This window comes from Narcine bancroftii, chromosome 10, assembly GCF_036971445.1.
Source record: "Narcine bancroftii isolate sNarBan1 chromosome 10, sNarBan1.hap1, whole genome shotgun sequence".
Taxonomy (NCBI): Eukaryota; Metazoa; Chordata; class Chondrichthyes; order Torpediniformes; family Narcinidae; genus Narcine; species Narcine bancroftii.
In genome coordinates, this window is record NC_091478.1 from 94,865,035 (window position 1) to 94,882,933 (window position 17,899).

Here is a 17,899-nt window from a genome sequence, read left to right on the forward strand (position 1 = left end):
CATAACTGCCTGGGGCCTGCACCAAAATAGTCGCTTCAGGAAACACCAACTGTGGCTTGTGAGCAGATACATCCAGCACATGGGTTCTCTCTCCATGGGGTTATGGACTCCTGATCATAATCCCACCCACAACAGACCAGAGTTGCTGAAGTCTGGACAATTTTGATGGAATCGGAAAGGATCTGGCAAGTGTGGATCGAAAAGGGTTGTTTTCTAATCAAAGGTGTGCTGGGTAAGTGGGAGGCCTTCAAGGATGAAATTTTAGGGGGTACAGTTTTTAAATTGGAATTAAAGGCAAGATTAACAGATATAAAGAATCTTGGATTTTGAGAGATATTGAGACCCTGGTTAAGAAAGTTCAAAGCAAGAAAGCACTTAAGGAATCAAGAGTGTCAAAAGAAGGAATGAGGTTGCTCTGGCAGACAAAGTGAAGGAAAATCCTAGGTGCTTCTACAGAGCAAAAGGATGGCAAAGGACAAAATTGGCCCTCTTGAAGATCAGAGTGGTCAGCTATGTATGGAGCCCAAAGAGCTGAGGAAGATAATGAGTCATGAAGTGAGGCAAAACAACAGTGAGGTCATAGTCCCAATACATATCACAGAGGAAGTGCTTGCTGTTTGAGACAAATAAGAGTGGATAAATCCCTGGGGCCTGACAAGATATTCCTTTGGAACTTGAGGGAACAAGTTAAATGTCCTAAACCACGACTGAGGTGCCAGAAGATTGGAGGATGGCTAATGCTGTTCTGTTGATTAAGAAAGGCTCTAAGAATAATCCAGGAAATTATAGGTATGTGAGCTTGATATCAGTAGTTGGTAAGCTATTGGAAGGTATTCTAAGAGACAGGGAATGATCCACTAGCTTTGTGCCAATCTTGTTGAGTTTTTCAAGGTTACCAGGAGTGTTGATGGAAAGGCAATGGATGCTATCTGCATGTACTTTGGTAAGATCTTTGACAAGGACCCACGTGGGAGGTTGATCAAGAAGGTTTAGTCACTTGGCATCCAGGATGAGGTAGTAAATTGGATTACACTTTGGGAGAATACACCAGAGTAGAATAAACATGATAAACTGTCGAGCAGAGGAGTGCTGTAGAACAAATGCATAATTCTTTGAAAGGGTTGTAACAAGAGCTTTTGGCACATAGGCCTTCATAAATCAAAGTACTGAGTACAGAAGTTGGGATGTTATAGTCAAGATGCATACGACTTGAGGCTAACTTTGGAGTATTGTGTGCAGTTTTAGTCACCTACCTACAACCAGGGTAAAGGCACCTTTAGTCACGTAATACTACATTTAGAATACGATATACATGGAATTCTTTAACTTTGTCTACCATAAGGAAGACAGAGTCGCCACTTTGTCCAGCACCCCTCACAGAAATGGGGCCCTAGCAAGGAATGAACTTGGGACCCCTGGTTTACAAGTCCAGAGCTCTAACCACAGCTATTGGAGCCTTTTAATATCAATAAGTTTGAAAGAGTGCAGAATAAATTTACAAGCTGCCAGAACTTGAGCTAAGTTGTAGGAAAAGGTTAAACTAGTTAGGATTTTATTCCCACGTTGGAGAAGATGGGGAGATTTGATAGAGGTATACAAAATTGTGAGAGGTGTAGATAGGGTAAATGCAAGCTTTTTCTACTGAGGCGAGGACATGGGTCAAGGGTGAAAGGTGAAATGTTTAAGGGGAACATTAGAGAGAATATCTTCACTCAGAGGGAGCGAAGCATGGAACGGTGGTAATGGATGTGAGTTTGAATTTCACATTTAGCAGATTGGATATGTACAGAACATTGGTTATGGTCTGGGTGAAGGGATGAGGTGGAATAGTTTGGCATGCACTAGATGGGTCGAAGGGTCCGATTCTGTGCTGTCGTATTCTATGGTGGATTTGATTGCTGCCTCACACCACTATTCGCAGATATAAAGTCAGCTTGCAACCTCTCCATATATCCACAACATGAAGGGATTTTGTTCATTTAGCTCAGGATGGTGGTGATGACCAAGGAGTGGAGTTATTTACTCAGTGGGTTTTCTCCAATGGTATAAAGTCTAAACTGGGTTAAAAAGTTTCATGGAGAAACAAAAGCTAAAGATGCTGGAATTTTGAGGTGGAAAGGGGGGGGGGGGCAGGGTTAGATGGAGGTGTGGTGGGGGGGGAAAGAGGGAGAGTCTCCTCTTTTGGAGAGGAGACTCCTTCCCTGTCACCCTAAGCAACCACCACCCCCAAAACCCAGCACCAAGCCCACAGGTCCTGGGAAACTCTAGATCCAGTCCCCTCTCACCATACGAATACCATGTTGGACTTCTGGCAACTTTATTTCAAAAATTACAAAAGGCGAGAGTATTTAAAAGCAAATGGCACAGTTAATGTCAGGGAGCAACGGGGCGGGTGGTGTTGTTCACAAACCTAACACCGCCCCTGCCCCCATCCCAGCTTGCCGCTACAGCCCCCTGCTCTGACCAGCCCCAATTCCAGCCCTAGCTGGCTCACCATGGAATTCACAAAACCCCTAGAAGCAGCATAGAAAAAGGTTGAAGGCCATGTCATCCACTGTGGCAGATGTCTCCATGAGGTGGTCAGTTTTTGGGTAGAGACACAGATGGGCAGCATCTCCCCATCGCTACCTCCCTCTGAGGAACACAGGGTTGGAGCTGGGCCTACATATACATGGGGCTGGGTGCATTTTTCAGAGGTCCGCGCGGGGCCGGGTTGGGTGTATTGTGCAGAATTGCGGATGTGGAGAGTGGATACATAGGGCAGGGACGCTGGGTTGGGTATGTAGCTCCACGCCTCCACCCTCTGTTGATCTGTGTCTGACTGGAATCTGGTCATGGAGCTCTTGAGACACTAGACATAGAGGAGGCCTTAGGCCGTCTGACTGGGCTGCTGCCCAAATTGCTTGGTGGAGCCAGAGCCTTCAGCCATGAGGGCCTCGATCTCTTCCACAGTGCGAGGCACACAGGTCAGCAACTCCATCCCGGTAGGGGTCACCACTACGTTGTCCTCGATCCGCACCTGGAGGGAGGAGAGGGAAGTGATGGTGAAGCATGGCCCCTCACCCACTGCCCCACCCTTCTCCTCCACATCCCCTCCCCCGAAACTGCCCCATCCACAGCATTTCACTCTAGCCACAGCCCTTCCACTCTGACTACCCCTCCCCAGCATGTGTGGAGGGCTGAGGGGTTGAATGCAGAGAGGATGTTCCTTCTACTGGGGAAGGGTTCAGAGCTTTAAGGAACTTCTATTTCAGGAAGTTGAAAATCTGGGGTGGAGTCATTAAATATATTTACTGAGGTGGTCACACCCTTTAATGACAGTATATGAGGAAGTCAGGAGTGTTGATAAAGAATGTGAATGATGGGACAGAATTAAGGGGCCGAATGGCCTGCGTCTCAGTGCTGTGGAAAAACATCGAGCTGCACAACTACTAACTAATAAAGTAAGTCAACAGCCAGGACCCCAACCCTCAGGGAGCCTTCCAGAAGGGGCAGAGATGGCTGATTGTCATGGTCCTGTGTTAGGAGACCACTCATCCTCCATACATCTTTTGCGTGTGAGAGATGGGAAGGGGTTAAGTCCAATTCCTGTTGGTGATTGACAGCACCAGTTACTCCTGTTGGGCCTTGAGCAGACATTGTGTACTTCATTACAAAGCTCAACCCTATCAAATATTATCTCCATAAAAATGCTCTGGCTGACTTTTTTTTATTGTGCTATCTTATCAGCAGGTCTGTGGCCAATCACCAGCCTCCAATAAATGACCAATCTGATCAGGTATAAAGCCACCAGGCTGTAAACTAAAGGTTACTCCCATGCATTACTCTGACCTCACCAGACTGAGCAAAAATAGCCCAGGCACACCTTAACCCCAACGACCTGCTCCAGAAACCAATTTAACATGTCCTTGAGACGCATCTACATCTGGGAGGTTTTGTACAACAGTCAGCTAGTTACAAAATGATATAGGCTGCTTATGGAGGGATCCAAGGTAAGACAGCAGAATGGTAGAAAAAGGGTGACGGTTGCTTTTTAGACTGTAGGCTTGTGACAAGTGGTGTGTCTCAGGATTCTGTGCTGAGCCCACTGATAGACTGTAGATGACAAACAGCAATGATTTAGGTGAAAATATTCATGGCATGATAAGCAAAATTTACAGATGACACTGGAGGTGTTTGGTATTGTAGATAGTGAAGACATTTGCCAAAGATTGCAGCAGGATCTTGATTGGGTGGGTAGGTGAAAAGAGGAACAGTTGATGGAATTTGTTAGAGAAATGTGAGGTATTGCATTTTGGGAGGTCTAACCTGGGTAGGATATACACTGGATGGTACGGATATGTAGGTAAAGATGCATCGTATCTTGAGTGGAGTCAAAATGACTTTCAACACATTGGTCTTCATCAGTCAGAATATAGAGTATAGAAGTTGAGAGGCCATGTTGCAGATGTACAAGACCTTGGTGAGGCCCCATTTTAGTATTGTGGTCAGTTTTGGACACTGCTACAGGCAAGACATTGACAAAGCTGGAGAGAATGTAGAGAAGATTTTGAGGATGTTGCCAGGGGACTGGGCAGTAGGGAGAGTTTGAGGAGGCTGGGGTTTTATTCTATGGAGTGCAGGAGGATGATGAGCTGGGGAAAATCATGAGGGGAATAGATAAGGTGAAAAGAATATTTTTTACCTCATAGTAGAGGAATCTATAATCAGGGTGCATGGAACAGGCTACCAGAAGAGGTTGTTCAGGCAGGTACTATGGCAAAGTTTAAGAAAAAAATTGAATGGCTATGTGGATAGGATTGGTTTAGTTATGGGCCAAGCAGAGGCAGGTGGACTAGTGTGGGTGGGACATTTTGATCAGCATGGGCACATTGGGCCTCTAATGGCTGTATGATGGGCAAGGATGGCACTAGTTAAAGGCAGAGCAAATATGCCTCCACCCTGTCCTGTCACACAACCCAGCACAAGTCAGACAGAGTAACACTCCCATTACACTAAACCATCCAACACTTCCAGGAAAGCAAAAAGAGGGAAAAACAAACCTGTCAGAGTAAAAAAAAACAAGGCCAAATAGCATCCTCACAGAGTGACAAGTTGAAGTTTGTTTTGTGAGCCATCCAGTCAGGCATCTCGTAGCTGGTACAACAAGAAAGTCACGGTACAGAAGTGCAGAACTCTGTACTAGGATTGGCACAGTTAGCACAACGCTAATATAGAGCCAACTTCATGGGCTCAAATGTAAGGAGTTTGTACGAACTCCCCATGGACTTCCTCCCACAAGATGTATAGGTTTGTGGGTGTATTTGGGCAATGGGGTTGTTATGTTATCATACTGAGAGAAATCAGTTGGGAAGGAGCAAAGGCAGCATAACTTTACTGGTGAGGTTCATTCAGGAGTCTGATAACAGAGAAAGAAAATGTACGTGAATCGGGTGGTGCAAGATCTCACACGCATTAATCTTTTCCTGATGGGCTTGGTTAGATAGAATAAAGGACCACCTGCACTGTCCCATCGTATACTCCAGAACAGAAACACTTCAGGTTTTTTTTAGCCTGAGCAAAGTATGGGTTGAGTGGCTGGAATTCATGCAAACCAAACTTTCTCACTGTTCCTTGCTACGTGACATAAACGTGACCTTGGGGGAAAAAGTCAAACAACATCAACCTTGGTAAGCAAGACTATATCCCACGGATGGACTGTGATAGTACAGATCTATCACCAATGTATATAGTTACAGTATCTAGACTGTGCTTACAGCAATTGGCTGAGAGCTTAGCCACGTCTACTGTCTGGGCCTTAAAGGGTTGTGTCCTTAACCAGATCGGATCATTCCGGACTGGTCGGCCACCTGTGAAGAGCTCCTGTCTTTCGATAATAAAAGCCTTGGTTTGGATCAACAAGTCTTTGATTCTTTCGACGAGCTCTACATGGACATAATGAATGGCTGAATGGCATTGACTCCTACTGAATAGGACTCACCCCGCCAAAGCGTCGGAAGCGGGCCAGAACCTCAGCATTTATGAAGCAGGCCTGGGCTGGGTCAGCGAGAGCTTGATCCAGCACGTGGTCAATGAAGTAGATGCCAGGCTCGATGGTCAGCACCATGCCTGCCAGGAGGTTGCGTGCGGTCCGGAGGCTGCGGAGACCCGGCTCGTCGATGCGCTCTACGCCCTGCAACACAAGACAATGCCATTGGACCCATGGACTGGGAGCTGCCAGATGCTTCCCAATCCCAGAGCCTTACATTTGAGCCCATGAAGTTGGCTCTATATTAGACCCCTGCTGCTTGAGGCCTCATTTGTCCCTGACCCCTGTCCCAGGACCTCACTGCCCACTGACCCCAGTCCAAGTCCACACTGGCTCCAGGTATAGGGTGTTGGCTCAACCTGGAGCTGCTAGGACTAAGACATGATGTTCACAGTCTCCATCTGAAGAATAAAACTCCAAATAGAGGTACTGGGGCTCATAAATGGGAGATAGTCCTCTGGAGAACAAAAGCCACCTCTACCTCTGCACTGCATCACCACCCCCTTGAGCTTTAACATCAAGAACCCAGTTGACAGTGTGCACCAGACATTCTGTCCATGGGTTGGTGTGACAAGGGAGAAAGGGGTCTCATACCAGGAAGCAGTTATAGGAGTAGAAGGCGGCCATTCCATCATGGTGTAATTCATTCTCCCACTCAGCCCAACCTCCTGCTTTCTCCCCATATCTATTGACACCCCGGCTATTCAGATACCATCAATCTCTGCCTTAAATGCACCCAACAAAATGTCCTCTGCAGCTGCCCGTGGCAGCAAATTCCAGGGGCTCGCCACCCTCTGGCTAAAGAAATTCCTCTGCATCTCTGTTTTAAATGGGCGCCCTTCAATTCTGAAGTCGTGCCCATTTGTCTTTGATTCATCTACCGTGGGAAACAAATTTGCCACATTTCCTCTCTCCACGATGTTCAACATTCGAAATGCACTTAAAAGGTCCCCCCCCCCTCCCCCCATTCTACTGAACCCCAAGGAGTCCCTTCAATCCAGGATCAAGGACAGAGAGGGAAAGAGGCTTTCAGGAGCTGATGGGCTGACTGTACCTGGGCTTGTATTAACAATCCCAGCATGCCATTGTGCATAGTCTTGGTGGGATTAGATGTGGAGAGCTGCGGATAGTTCTATCCCCTCCTTATCTAAGGAGGGATTTACCACAAAGGGTGTGCAGGGAAAGTCCACCAGATTGATGGCAGAGATAGCCACATGAAAAAAGATTCAGCAGACCATGACTTTCCTCCCAAATTTAGATAGGAGATGTCATACCAATTTATAAAATTCCTCACTCACAGTCTCTGGCAGAGGAGCTCAGAATAAGGCAAGGCTGTTTGGAACAGGAAACATTTCTTTGGTAAGAGTGGAGAATCTTTAGAATTCTTCACAGACGTCTACTGGTACAGACCATGAATGTACAAACACTCAGATAGGTTTGTGGGAAGAGGGATAGGGAGATTGAGCTGGAAATGGTTCTGGGTACATCAGTCTTGAGCTTCTGACCCTCTTTTTGGGATATCTCAACTCATTAAAGCTAGCTTTACAATCTGGTGTCAGCTGTCCAGAGGGTGGCCTCAGCTCCTCCATGTTCACAGAACAACTCGGATATTGTGGTACAGCCCCAGCCAGAAGCCTCACCACCCTGGGAGGATATGGAGTTGATTGCCTGGTGCAGATGCTCAGGACTGACCTCTGGGTATCCGCCAACGTCGTGCACATCACAGCCCAGGAGATGTCCCAGCCCATGAGGCATGAACACGGCGCCCAAAAAGACCTTCATCATCTCATCCACCTGGCCCTGTAGAATGCCGATCCTCACCAGCTCCTCCAGTTGCACCCGCTCAGCCAAGCGGTGCATGTCTGGCCAAGACACTCCTGTCCACAGAGAGAGAAAAAAAAAATCAAACCTCTCGTCACCTACTCTTCCTCCCTCTGGAGAGGGGAAACCAGGCCATTCAGCCCATCACCACCACGTGACCAGTAGACATCCTTCTGCACAGTGCCTGGCCCTCTATGTACATCCAAATACCTCGGTCTTTGCTTCCCCACTCTCTCTGACTGTGTTCCAGGGACTTCCCACTCTGGGTGAAGGTGCTCTCTGAATCTCCCCTTTTCCTGATATTGAAGAAAATTTCCCACAGTCTATCTACACCCCTAATTTTATACACATTAATTATGCCCATCCATCTCCACTGACTGAGGGAGAACAGACCCAGTTTCTCCGATCTCTCCAAATAACTGAATTGCTCCATCCCTCATCACATCCTTCCTACGGCATGGTAATCAGAACTTCAGCTGAGGTATGAGCAAGATTGATAACCTCACTACTCTGTTCATCAGTGTCCTTGACTCATGAAGGCATATCATCCCATGTACCTTTCTAACCACATCACACACCTGAATGGTTACCTTCAACAATCCATTGGTGTATTCTAAGCTCCCTCTGTTCCTCAGTACTCACCAAGATCCTATGTCCTAGCCTCATTCGTGGTCCTAAAATGATCACATTTGGCAGGTAGACTCATTGCAGGAAGAGTTGAAGAATATCCTTGACCAAGGTAAACTTCAAGTTCATCAATAAACAGCAGGGTAAATGAAAGATCAGTGTGGTCTTCTGCATGGAGCCCTCAGAGTTGCGCAAGGTTTTAAATGAATGCTTGTCTGTCGCAGAAGCTAGTGAGTTCCAGAAGAGGCAATGCCTTAAAAACATTTCAATATCACATCTTGAGACAGATGAAGGGGGCAGGGGGCAGAGGGCAGACCAAATGTACCCTTTGACATTTAGAGAAGCAAGAGGTTGCCAGAAGAGCCTTTTATTTGTAAGCCACACGCCAGGGATCAGAAGAATGGAGGGAGATAATGTACCATTACGAAGGAATAGCTTAATGAGTACAACATCATGAGTGGGAAGGATACTGGAGAGGATTCAGAGGACCATAGCCCATCTACACTTGGGAAAGGCAAGCACTGAATAGGGTCATTCAGCATCGTTCTATATGGAAAATGCTATCTCACAAAGCTGACCCTTGTTTGAAGAGGTGATGAGAGTAGGGCAATAGACATTGTCCACATCAGCTTGAGCAAGGCCTGTGGTCCAGAAGAATCTGGGGTAAGCTGAACAATTGGCTTGACCGAGCGAGTCAGAGTGGAGGGCTGTCCTCCATTGGATCCAGTGTCGTAGTGAGTGCTGTTCCACTGGGACCAGTGATGTAGTGGAGGGCTGTTCCTCTTGTTGGGGACATCAAGGAACTTGGTTACAAAGTGACTGGTCACTGGGATGCTGTATACAGGGAACATGCCTGTCTGCACCACTGGAAAACAGAGACATCTTGTTGGAGAGTTAGGTGCAGATCTGCTCACTGTCTGTGGGTGGGGGCCACAAACTGTCATCAACATGTGACAGGCACGAGGAACTGAGTAAGGCCACGTCTCCCTTTCGAGCCAATCCTAAATCATAGAACTATGCAAAATCGGGGGAATAAGGGAGGACAAAGGAAGAGGAGGGGGAAGGTGTGCCAGGGAACAAGTATAGAGGCCATATTTCCAGATAATATATAGGTACCAGTACCATTGCTTGCAAAAGGCTCCTATTCCATCTAAGGCAAGCAAGGTTGGGAAGGGAAAGCATACAGAGTGGTGGAGGAGGGAGAACTCCTGCAAGACAGCAGCGGCAAAGTGAAAGTTGACAAGACTCATGCAGTCTGACAGAGGAAGGAAGACCAGAACGATGGGATAGAAAGGTTCTGAGACAAACACAATGAAGGGGGAGGGGAACACAAGGCCCTCTTTAATATGCTGGGTAGTAAAACACAAACGTCTGCAGATACTATGGTTGAAGTAAAAACAATGGTGGAGAAACTCAGCAGATCAGGCAGTGTATTTTATATGGCCAAGTTTCTGTTTTTAATGTGCTGTGTGACTGTAGCGAGGCTCTCACAAAACTCAAGGTCAGATCCCAGGACACTGGACAACCAGAGTTCTGGCACTCTGCTAGGTTTGCATCACTGGCGAGCAGGGTAGAGAGAGAGGCCGGCTCTCCCTCTGCTGTCATTGGGAGCAAGTACAAATGAAATGGCCCGTCCTGTCACTCACCCAGATCATGGCTGCCCCTCCCTCCACACCACCCCCACATTTCCTTCATTCTCAGAGCTCAGGAAGTGGATATCTGAAGGCACCTTCTAGCTGAGAGGAACAGTTGAGAGGGCTGGTGTGCAAAGAATTTATACCCTGACATTCTGCTCCTAGTGTGGTGAGCCAGTGCTCAAGGGGTTAACCCACCACTGTTCTGGAAAGAATGCTGGTAATGTAAACCCCCTCAGCTGGTCTGGCAATGCTCACCCTGACAGCAGCCCAGGATTTGAGGCTGTCAGTAACATAAAACAGGCACAGCCAATCTTTGGGTCCAGCTCCCACATTGCTCATTATTCACCCACTTCACACAATATCTCGCCCTGCACACACCTGCCTGACAGGCTTTGGAAGGCTTTATAGACACTGATCAGTACCTGTGAATGCTGACAATACAGCAATTTACAGAAACTCCTCTACACATCAATGCAGATGCTTGCCTACACACCAACCACTGGACATCAGAGCAATATTGACGGTCTCAGAAATGGAGCTGAGGCAGGGAGGAGGAAGAAGGCATGTGTTCTGGTCACGGGTAGATTATTGCCAGCTGTTGAGGGACCCAAAGTTCTGTTTACTGACCACACTCGAGCTGACTGACCTCTGTGAAACCATGAATGAAACACCTGAGAAGCAATTGTGACAGCTGTACAAAACCCAGATTAAGACACATCTTGAATATTGTGTGCAGTCCTGATCACTTTAAGGACATGGAGGCTTTGAAGAGAGGACAGAGAGAGATTCACCAGGATATTGCCTGGCTTAGAGGATATGAGCTAGCAGGAGATTTGGGCAAACTTAGGTTGTTTTCCCTGAAGTATCCAAGGCAGAGGGAAGACCTGATCAAGCTTATAAAATTATGAGAGGAATAAATAAAGAAGACAAGTTAGTCTTTTCCCCACATCCTTGTTGTGTTCTGATTAAAGCCTGGAGCTAGCATTGCAAAGGTCACATGAGTTCAGTCCCTGAAGATCATTAGGTCAAAGCAGGGACTGCTCCAATGCAAACAAGGCAGATGCACTGGTAGAAAAAGGGATTGCTACAGATGCAAAGCAGAAAGGGAGTTAAATGATAAATATTCATAGATGCAGTCAATGCAAAAAAAGTGACATTTCAGTTATATAGACAGATCGTTTGGTGGGAGGGGGTTAAAGGAGGTGTGTGGGGCAGGTACTGTCACTGATCAAACTGCTCTCTCTGAAGAGGAGATGAGAACTAATTCTGCATTGACTTTCTGCTGGCAAGTCCCGTAGATGACAGGGGAGTGGGATCAACTGCACAGCCCCACACAGGCCGCAGGACTGGCCTGCGCATGCCCAACCAGGGCAGGGCCAAGATGTGGGTGCAGGGACCCTGGCAGAGAGGACCCCAGTCCCAGCAGGTTGCTCGGTTGCAACCACAATCTCCATTTGGAGCAGCCTGGCCTGATGCCGATACCAAGCCTGCTTCTGTACACACATCCCTGTATCTACAGATCATCAACTCTGAGCAAACACACCAGCTAAACAAGATCCAAGGAGAATTCAGCTTGGGTCAGCAAAGACCGATAAACTCTGTTGCTCTCCTGGTCAAAGCTGCCATTAACATAGAGCATTGCACTCTGAATATTTTTTCACTGAACGTTGACCTCACTGGCCACGGCGACATTTATGGTCCAGCCCTGATCACCCGAGGCAATTAAACCTCAACCACAAGTTGAGCCTGTAATCACACAGATCAGGGAAGGATGGGATGCCTTCTCCCCTGAAGGACACATGTGAAACTGGGGGTTTCATTTCCCCACCCCCCCCCCCCCCCACCCCGAAGGTCCGTGTGGATCTGAAGGTTTCATTTCCCTCCCCTCCAAAAGGACATGTGCAGACTTGGGGTTTTGTGACAACCTGGGACTTCAGTGTACCTGGATAATTTAAGACGGGAACCGTTGCTAATGCAGGGTCACCGTTGCTAATGCAGGCTCTGTTGTTGACCAACAGTGGGCTGGCATCAGGTGGGACCAGGGAATGGAGCCCAAGTTGCTGTGGCGTCTCCATGACTTCAGATGGTTGCACCATCTCAGCAGCGTTCAGATGCAAGGGCTGTCACAAACAACCAGATCAGCCAATTGCCTCTCACACCTGAAGCTTGGAACCAGTGGTCCCTAGGTCTATGGCCAGCCCTGATTCAGGGGCCACAGCAACAGTGTTCCCTCGAGCAGCTGCCACAAAACAGCTGACTCAGAGAAAGTCTGAGCCAGCAGATTGTCAGCAGCTACTGACACAGACTCACGGCGTCTCCCAGACCCGAGGCATATGTATCACTACTTCTGCCACACAAAACTGAAAATACTAGTTGAAAGAATAAACTAAAATTAACTATTGGAACTGTTCAAAGAATCTCACAGCACAGAACAAGGCCATGTGGCCCATTGTTCCAAGCTGGTATTTTGAGAGGGTTCCTCACAAACTGCAAGTCTCTAACAGATAACACAGGACAGCACAGGAACAGGCCCTTCAGCCAATAATAACTGTGTTAACCATAATGTCAAACTAAATTAGATCCCCGCTGCCCACACACAATTCATATAATCATACTCCTTTGTTCACTCTTTATTTGGGTGCCTTGCTAGATGATATTATCCTATCTGCTTCCCTCACTACCCCCAGCAACCCATTCCAATTTCCCAACAGTCTGTAGGGAAAAGAAACAGCCCCACAGCTGCTTTAAACTTTTCCTCTCACCTGAAATGCACATCCTCTAGTGTCTGATGTTTTAGTTCAACTCCACCCAAGATGAAAGAGCAAACACCACCCCCTCCCCCCCCCCCACCACCACCACCGACACGGATGTTGGTCCTTCTTCAATTCAGATGCAACTTTCCCCTCTTGGTTTGAGTACCTGTGCCTTCAGGCAGTTTATTCCAGCAAGTCATGCAGCATCCGTGGAGAGAGTGATGGTCGGCACATCAGGTCAGGATCATTTTTCTACGCAAACACTGACCATCTCTCTACTTCCACTGATACAGCTCAAGACAGAGACCCCAGCAGTTAGGTGTTTGCTCAAGAGACCAACATTTGCCGTATTGGGTCACCTTCTCCAACCACCTCTCATAACCTCTCCAAGGTCTCCCCTCAGCCGCTGACATTCCATGGGAAATAGGACCAACCTGCCCAGTCTTTTCTTACTGCTGAATCTCTTCTGCACATTCTCTAGTGCAACCTTCTCCTTCCAACAGAACAGTGGCATATGGTTCTCCATCGATAACCAAAACATTGCTTTAAAATGTGGTACCATAACCCTCTTGCTCGGATATTCTATGCCCTGCTCGTGAAGCCGTGTTCAATGTTTTCACCACCATATCCCTCTCACCTTAAATCTATGTCCTGTAGTATGTTACATTTTTAACCTGGGGAAAAGATTTTGTCTTGCCCACCCTATCAATGCCTCTCATGGTTTTATAAACTTCAGCCTCCAACACTCCAGAGAAAACAACCTGTTCGTCCAACTCTCCCCATAATTCATATTCTGTAAACCAGGCATCCATCCTGAAATGAGGTAACCAGAATTGATCATTTAAGATTAGGTACAGATAAATTTCCTAATCTTAGAACCAGTGTGGGTTCAGGCCCTTCAGCCAAACTTGCCCACATTGACTAAAATGTCCCACCCACACTTGTCCCACCTGCTCTGTGTTTGGCTCATATCTCTCTAAACCCATCCTATCTGTATAACCATCTAAATGTTTATTAAATGTTACAATAGTACCTGCCTCAACCAGCTCCTCTGGTAGCTCATTCCACTCACTCACCACTCTTTGTGTTTAAAAAAAAGTTACCCCTCCGGTTTCTGTTAAATCTCTGCCCACCCCCCTTTACGTTGAACCTCTTGTTACTGATTCCCCTACTCTGGGCGACTGGCTCTGTGCATCCACCCAATCTATCCCTCTTCTGATTTTGAACACAATGGTGAATCTCTGGAAACCTCTGCTCTGAGTGATGGAAGAGCTGGGTCATATGGTGCATTTAAAATGGAAGTGGATAAATATTTGATAGATTAAGGAAGAGGGGGACAGAGAAATGCAGCAGGAGTTGAGGCCATCTTAGATTAGCTGAGATCATCCTTTAGGTTGGAGGAACTGATCAGCCTCCTCCTGCTCATGTTCTCTTCTACAGTTTCCTTTTTTAAATGAATTGCCTTCCATGCCCTTTCTGATGACACACAAGATTCCACAATTAGCCCAAAAGCCTCAGAATTCAGTTCCCACAGCTAGAGATCACCATCCTGACATTGGATCCCTGCAGTTATAAGGGAATCCCTTCACAACCAGGGTGAGGGAGCTCAGCGAGGCTATTGCACCCTTGTTCACTATCAGAATTATGCAACAAAGAACAGGCCCTATACCCCAACGCTGCATAGAAGTGGCTCACAGGAGCACCACAAAGTAAATGCTCAGTCCATTTCCCAGGGTCCATAATTCTGGAACTAGAGGGCATAGAACCATGAAACCTACAGCCCTTCGACCCACAGTGTCGTGCTGACTTAATAACATACTTTACCAACTACCTAGAATTTCCCTACTGCATAACTCTCCATTTTTATCACTTCCATGGACCTATCTAATAATCTCCTAAAAGGTGATGGCATGCCTTCCATGCATTCTCTTACCCCTTATATTCTCCTGTACTTGCTCCAAGCACCTGAAAACTATTCCCCTAACTAGCTCATGGTTCTATGCCCTCTGGTTCAAGAATTATTAGCTGTGGGAACTGAATTCTGAGGCTTTTGGGCTAATTGTGGAATCTTGTGTGTCATCAGAAAGGGCATGGAAGGCAATTCATTTAAAAAAGGAAACTGTAGAAGAGAACATGAGCAGGAGGAGGCTGATCAGTTCCTCCAACCTAAAGGATGATCTCAGCTAATCTAAGATGATCTCAACTGCTGCTCCATTTCTCTGTCCCCCTCTTCCTTGATCTATCAAATAGTTATCCACTTCCATTTTAAATACATCATATGATCCAGCTCTAGTGTTATCCATTTCAGCCCTGGAAAAATTTCTAGCCATCCACACGATCAATGCCTCTCATCATCTTGCAACCCTCCATCAGGTCACCTCTCATCCTCTGTTGCTCCAAGGAGAAAGGACCAAGTGCAATTAACCTTTCCTCATAAGCCATGCTCTCCAATCCAGGCAAATTCCTTGTAAATCTTCTCTGCACCCTCTCTATGGTATCTATATCTTTGTAGTGAGATGACCAGAACCAAACACAAACACAATATTCCAAGTGGGGTCTAACCCACTTATATAGCTGTAACATTACCTCACAGCTCTTGAACTTGATCCTACAGTTAATGAAGGCCAACATATTGTAAACCTTCTTAACAACACTATCAACCTGTGCAGGAGCTTTAAGTGTCCTATTGTCGCAAACCCCAAGATCTCGCTGTTTGTCCAAACTCCTCAGAGTCCTCCCATTCTGCCTTCAAATTTGACCCACCAAAATGAACCACCTAGCACTTTTCTGGGTTAAAGTCCATTGCTCAGCCCAGCTCTGCATCCTTTCAATGTTCCTTTGTAACCTCTGGCAACCCTCTGCCCACACCACCAACTTTTGTGTCATCTGCAAACTTACAAGCCTACCTTTCCACTTCCTCATCAAGGTCATTTATTAAAAAAAGAGGTGGGGTCCCGGAATAGATCCCTGTGGAACACCACTGGTTACTAATCATGTAGAATACAAATCATCTACAACTATCCTCTCCCTTCTCTGGGCAAGCCTATTCTTTATCCACAAAGGCCTCTTTAGATTCACGACTTTCTGAATGAGCCTTGCGTGGGCAACCTTATCAAATGCCTTACTGAAATCTATATGCACTACATCCAACAATCTACCCTCATCAATGTGCATTATTATCTCCTCAATAAATTCAATCAGGCTCGTGAGAGACAACCTTCCCCTGATGAAGCCATGCTGACTATCCATATTAGATTACATCTCTCAAAATGCTTGTAAATCCCATCTCTCAGGATCTTCTCCAACTGCTTGCCCACTGCTGAAGTTAGACTCACTGGTCTACAATTTCCTGGGTTCTCTCTATTTCCCTTCTTGAACTGAGGCACAACATTTGTAACACTAATCCTCCAGAACTTCTCCTGACCTCAGTGCTGATGTGAAAATTATCACCAAGTGGCTTGGAAATCTCCTCCTTCGCTTCCCACAGAGAATCTCATCTGGTGCTGGTGACCTATCTAACGTCATGCTTTATTGGGTTTAAGGGGAGAGGTTTAAGAGGGATGGGGGGGGAAACAACATTTTCACTCAGAAGGTAGTCTGAGTCTGTTCAGAGCTTCCTGAGGAGGCTATAGAAACAGGTAGAAACATTTGAACAGGTTTATGGGCAGGAAAGGTTTAGAGGATATGACCAAATGCATGGCAATTATGACCTGTCGAGAATGCTGACTTGGTCAGCACGGACAGGTTGGGCTGAAGAGCCTGTTCCCTGATGAATGCTTTTGCAGCCCTTGGCCTAGGCTGGAATTCTTTTTCCCCCAAAGCCCTCTGCTCTCTCTCCTAAGCCCTTCTTAAACCAGAGTTGGTCATCAAGCCAAACGTTCCTCATGAAACTCATCCTATAAACTATCGCATACAAGCTGCAAGGAGTAACAAAGAAAGGCATGTTGAATGTGGAAAGTGCAGGCACAAGAGAGAGGGCAAACCCAGGTGGAGACAAAGCCTGAGACTGTTTGAAGGTGTGCAGATGGTCTGGCTATGGTGGAGATAGAGGGGGGGGGGGGGGTGGGGGGGGCCTTGCACTCTTAGTGAAGGAAATAATTACAGCCGACAGAATGTTTCACCATTATTCCACAGGAGGTCAGGGCAGAGCAAGGACCCCTTGCATAATGACCATAGGCAAAGTCAAAGGTCAAGGGGAGTTGGACAGAAAACTCATCATCAGAACAGCCCATGTTGTCTGTTTACTCTCACTGCGATTCAAACCCTGCACATCCACAAAGAATTTACTCCTGCAGGGCTACTGAGTGGGGTTAACCCAACATGAGCCCCTCTACAGCCAGCAAATACAAAAGGCTGAATGCCTCCTCCTGGGCTTAAAATTGCTAAGATGAAGAGGATTTGGGAACTTAAAAATGCTCAATCTATAAATACCAGCTATTAAAGTGGAGGGGGGGTGGGGGGGAGGGAGAGAGAGAGAGAGAGAAACCAAAAACCAGACAGGGAAAGTTGGGGGGGGGGGAGGGGGGATGGAGATTCAGGGATTGAGGAAGATACAGACCAAAGGCCAGGGAGGGGCGAAGGGGATGGGGAGGAAATACAGATCCACAGAAGAAAGGGTGGGAAGATACAGACAGGGGGAGGGGGGAGAGATGCAAAGAGGGGACAAACAGCCAATGGGAGGGGAAAGCATTAGCGAGAAGTCACCAAACCTGGTCTAATCGCACTCATCACAGCCCGCGAAGCTTTCAGCACAGCTTGATAGATGTTGCGCTGGTCAAGAGTGAATCGGCCATTGGCTGGAAACGAGCAGGTGATGTCAGAGCCATAGCAGTAGTACTCTCCACCCATGTCGAAGAGGCTGGAAGTAAAGACCAGCAGACTGACACAAAAAAAAGGCAGTAGAGCCCTGGAATTTACCCAAATATCACAATCTGAGAGACCAAGATCCAAACACTCACCAAATCCAGACAGAACTGGTGAGAAACAGTGAAACTCCCCCCACACTGCCCCTGAAATAATCCTGGCAGGGATTA

General features: G+C 46.9%; 1 protein-coding gene across 4 annotated transcripts in view; it reads right to left on the minus strand.

Annotated features, from left to right (window-relative positions):
* Nucleotides 1–2,300: 2,300 nt before the first annotated feature.
* pepd (peptidase D) overlaps nucleotides 2,301–17,899 on the minus strand; it is a 101,490-nt gene continuing 85,891 nt past the window's right edge. For all 4 annotated transcript variants that reach the window (XM_069901985.1, XM_069901984.1, XM_069901983.1 and 1 more), the window contains exons 12-15: nucleotides 17,576–17,724; nucleotides 7,721–7,905; nucleotides 5,981–6,172; nucleotides 2,301–3,019 (exon numbers count right to left, since the gene is read on the minus strand). In XM_069901985.1, the coding sequence (XP_069758086.1) occupies nucleotides 2,870–3,019; nucleotides 5,981–6,172; nucleotides 7,721–7,905; nucleotides 17,576–17,724 (676 nt within the window). In that variant the 3' untranslated portion in view covers nucleotides 2,301–2,869. The remainder of the gene's footprint in view (nucleotides 3,020–5,980; nucleotides 6,173–7,720; nucleotides 7,906–17,575; nucleotides 17,725–17,899) is intronic.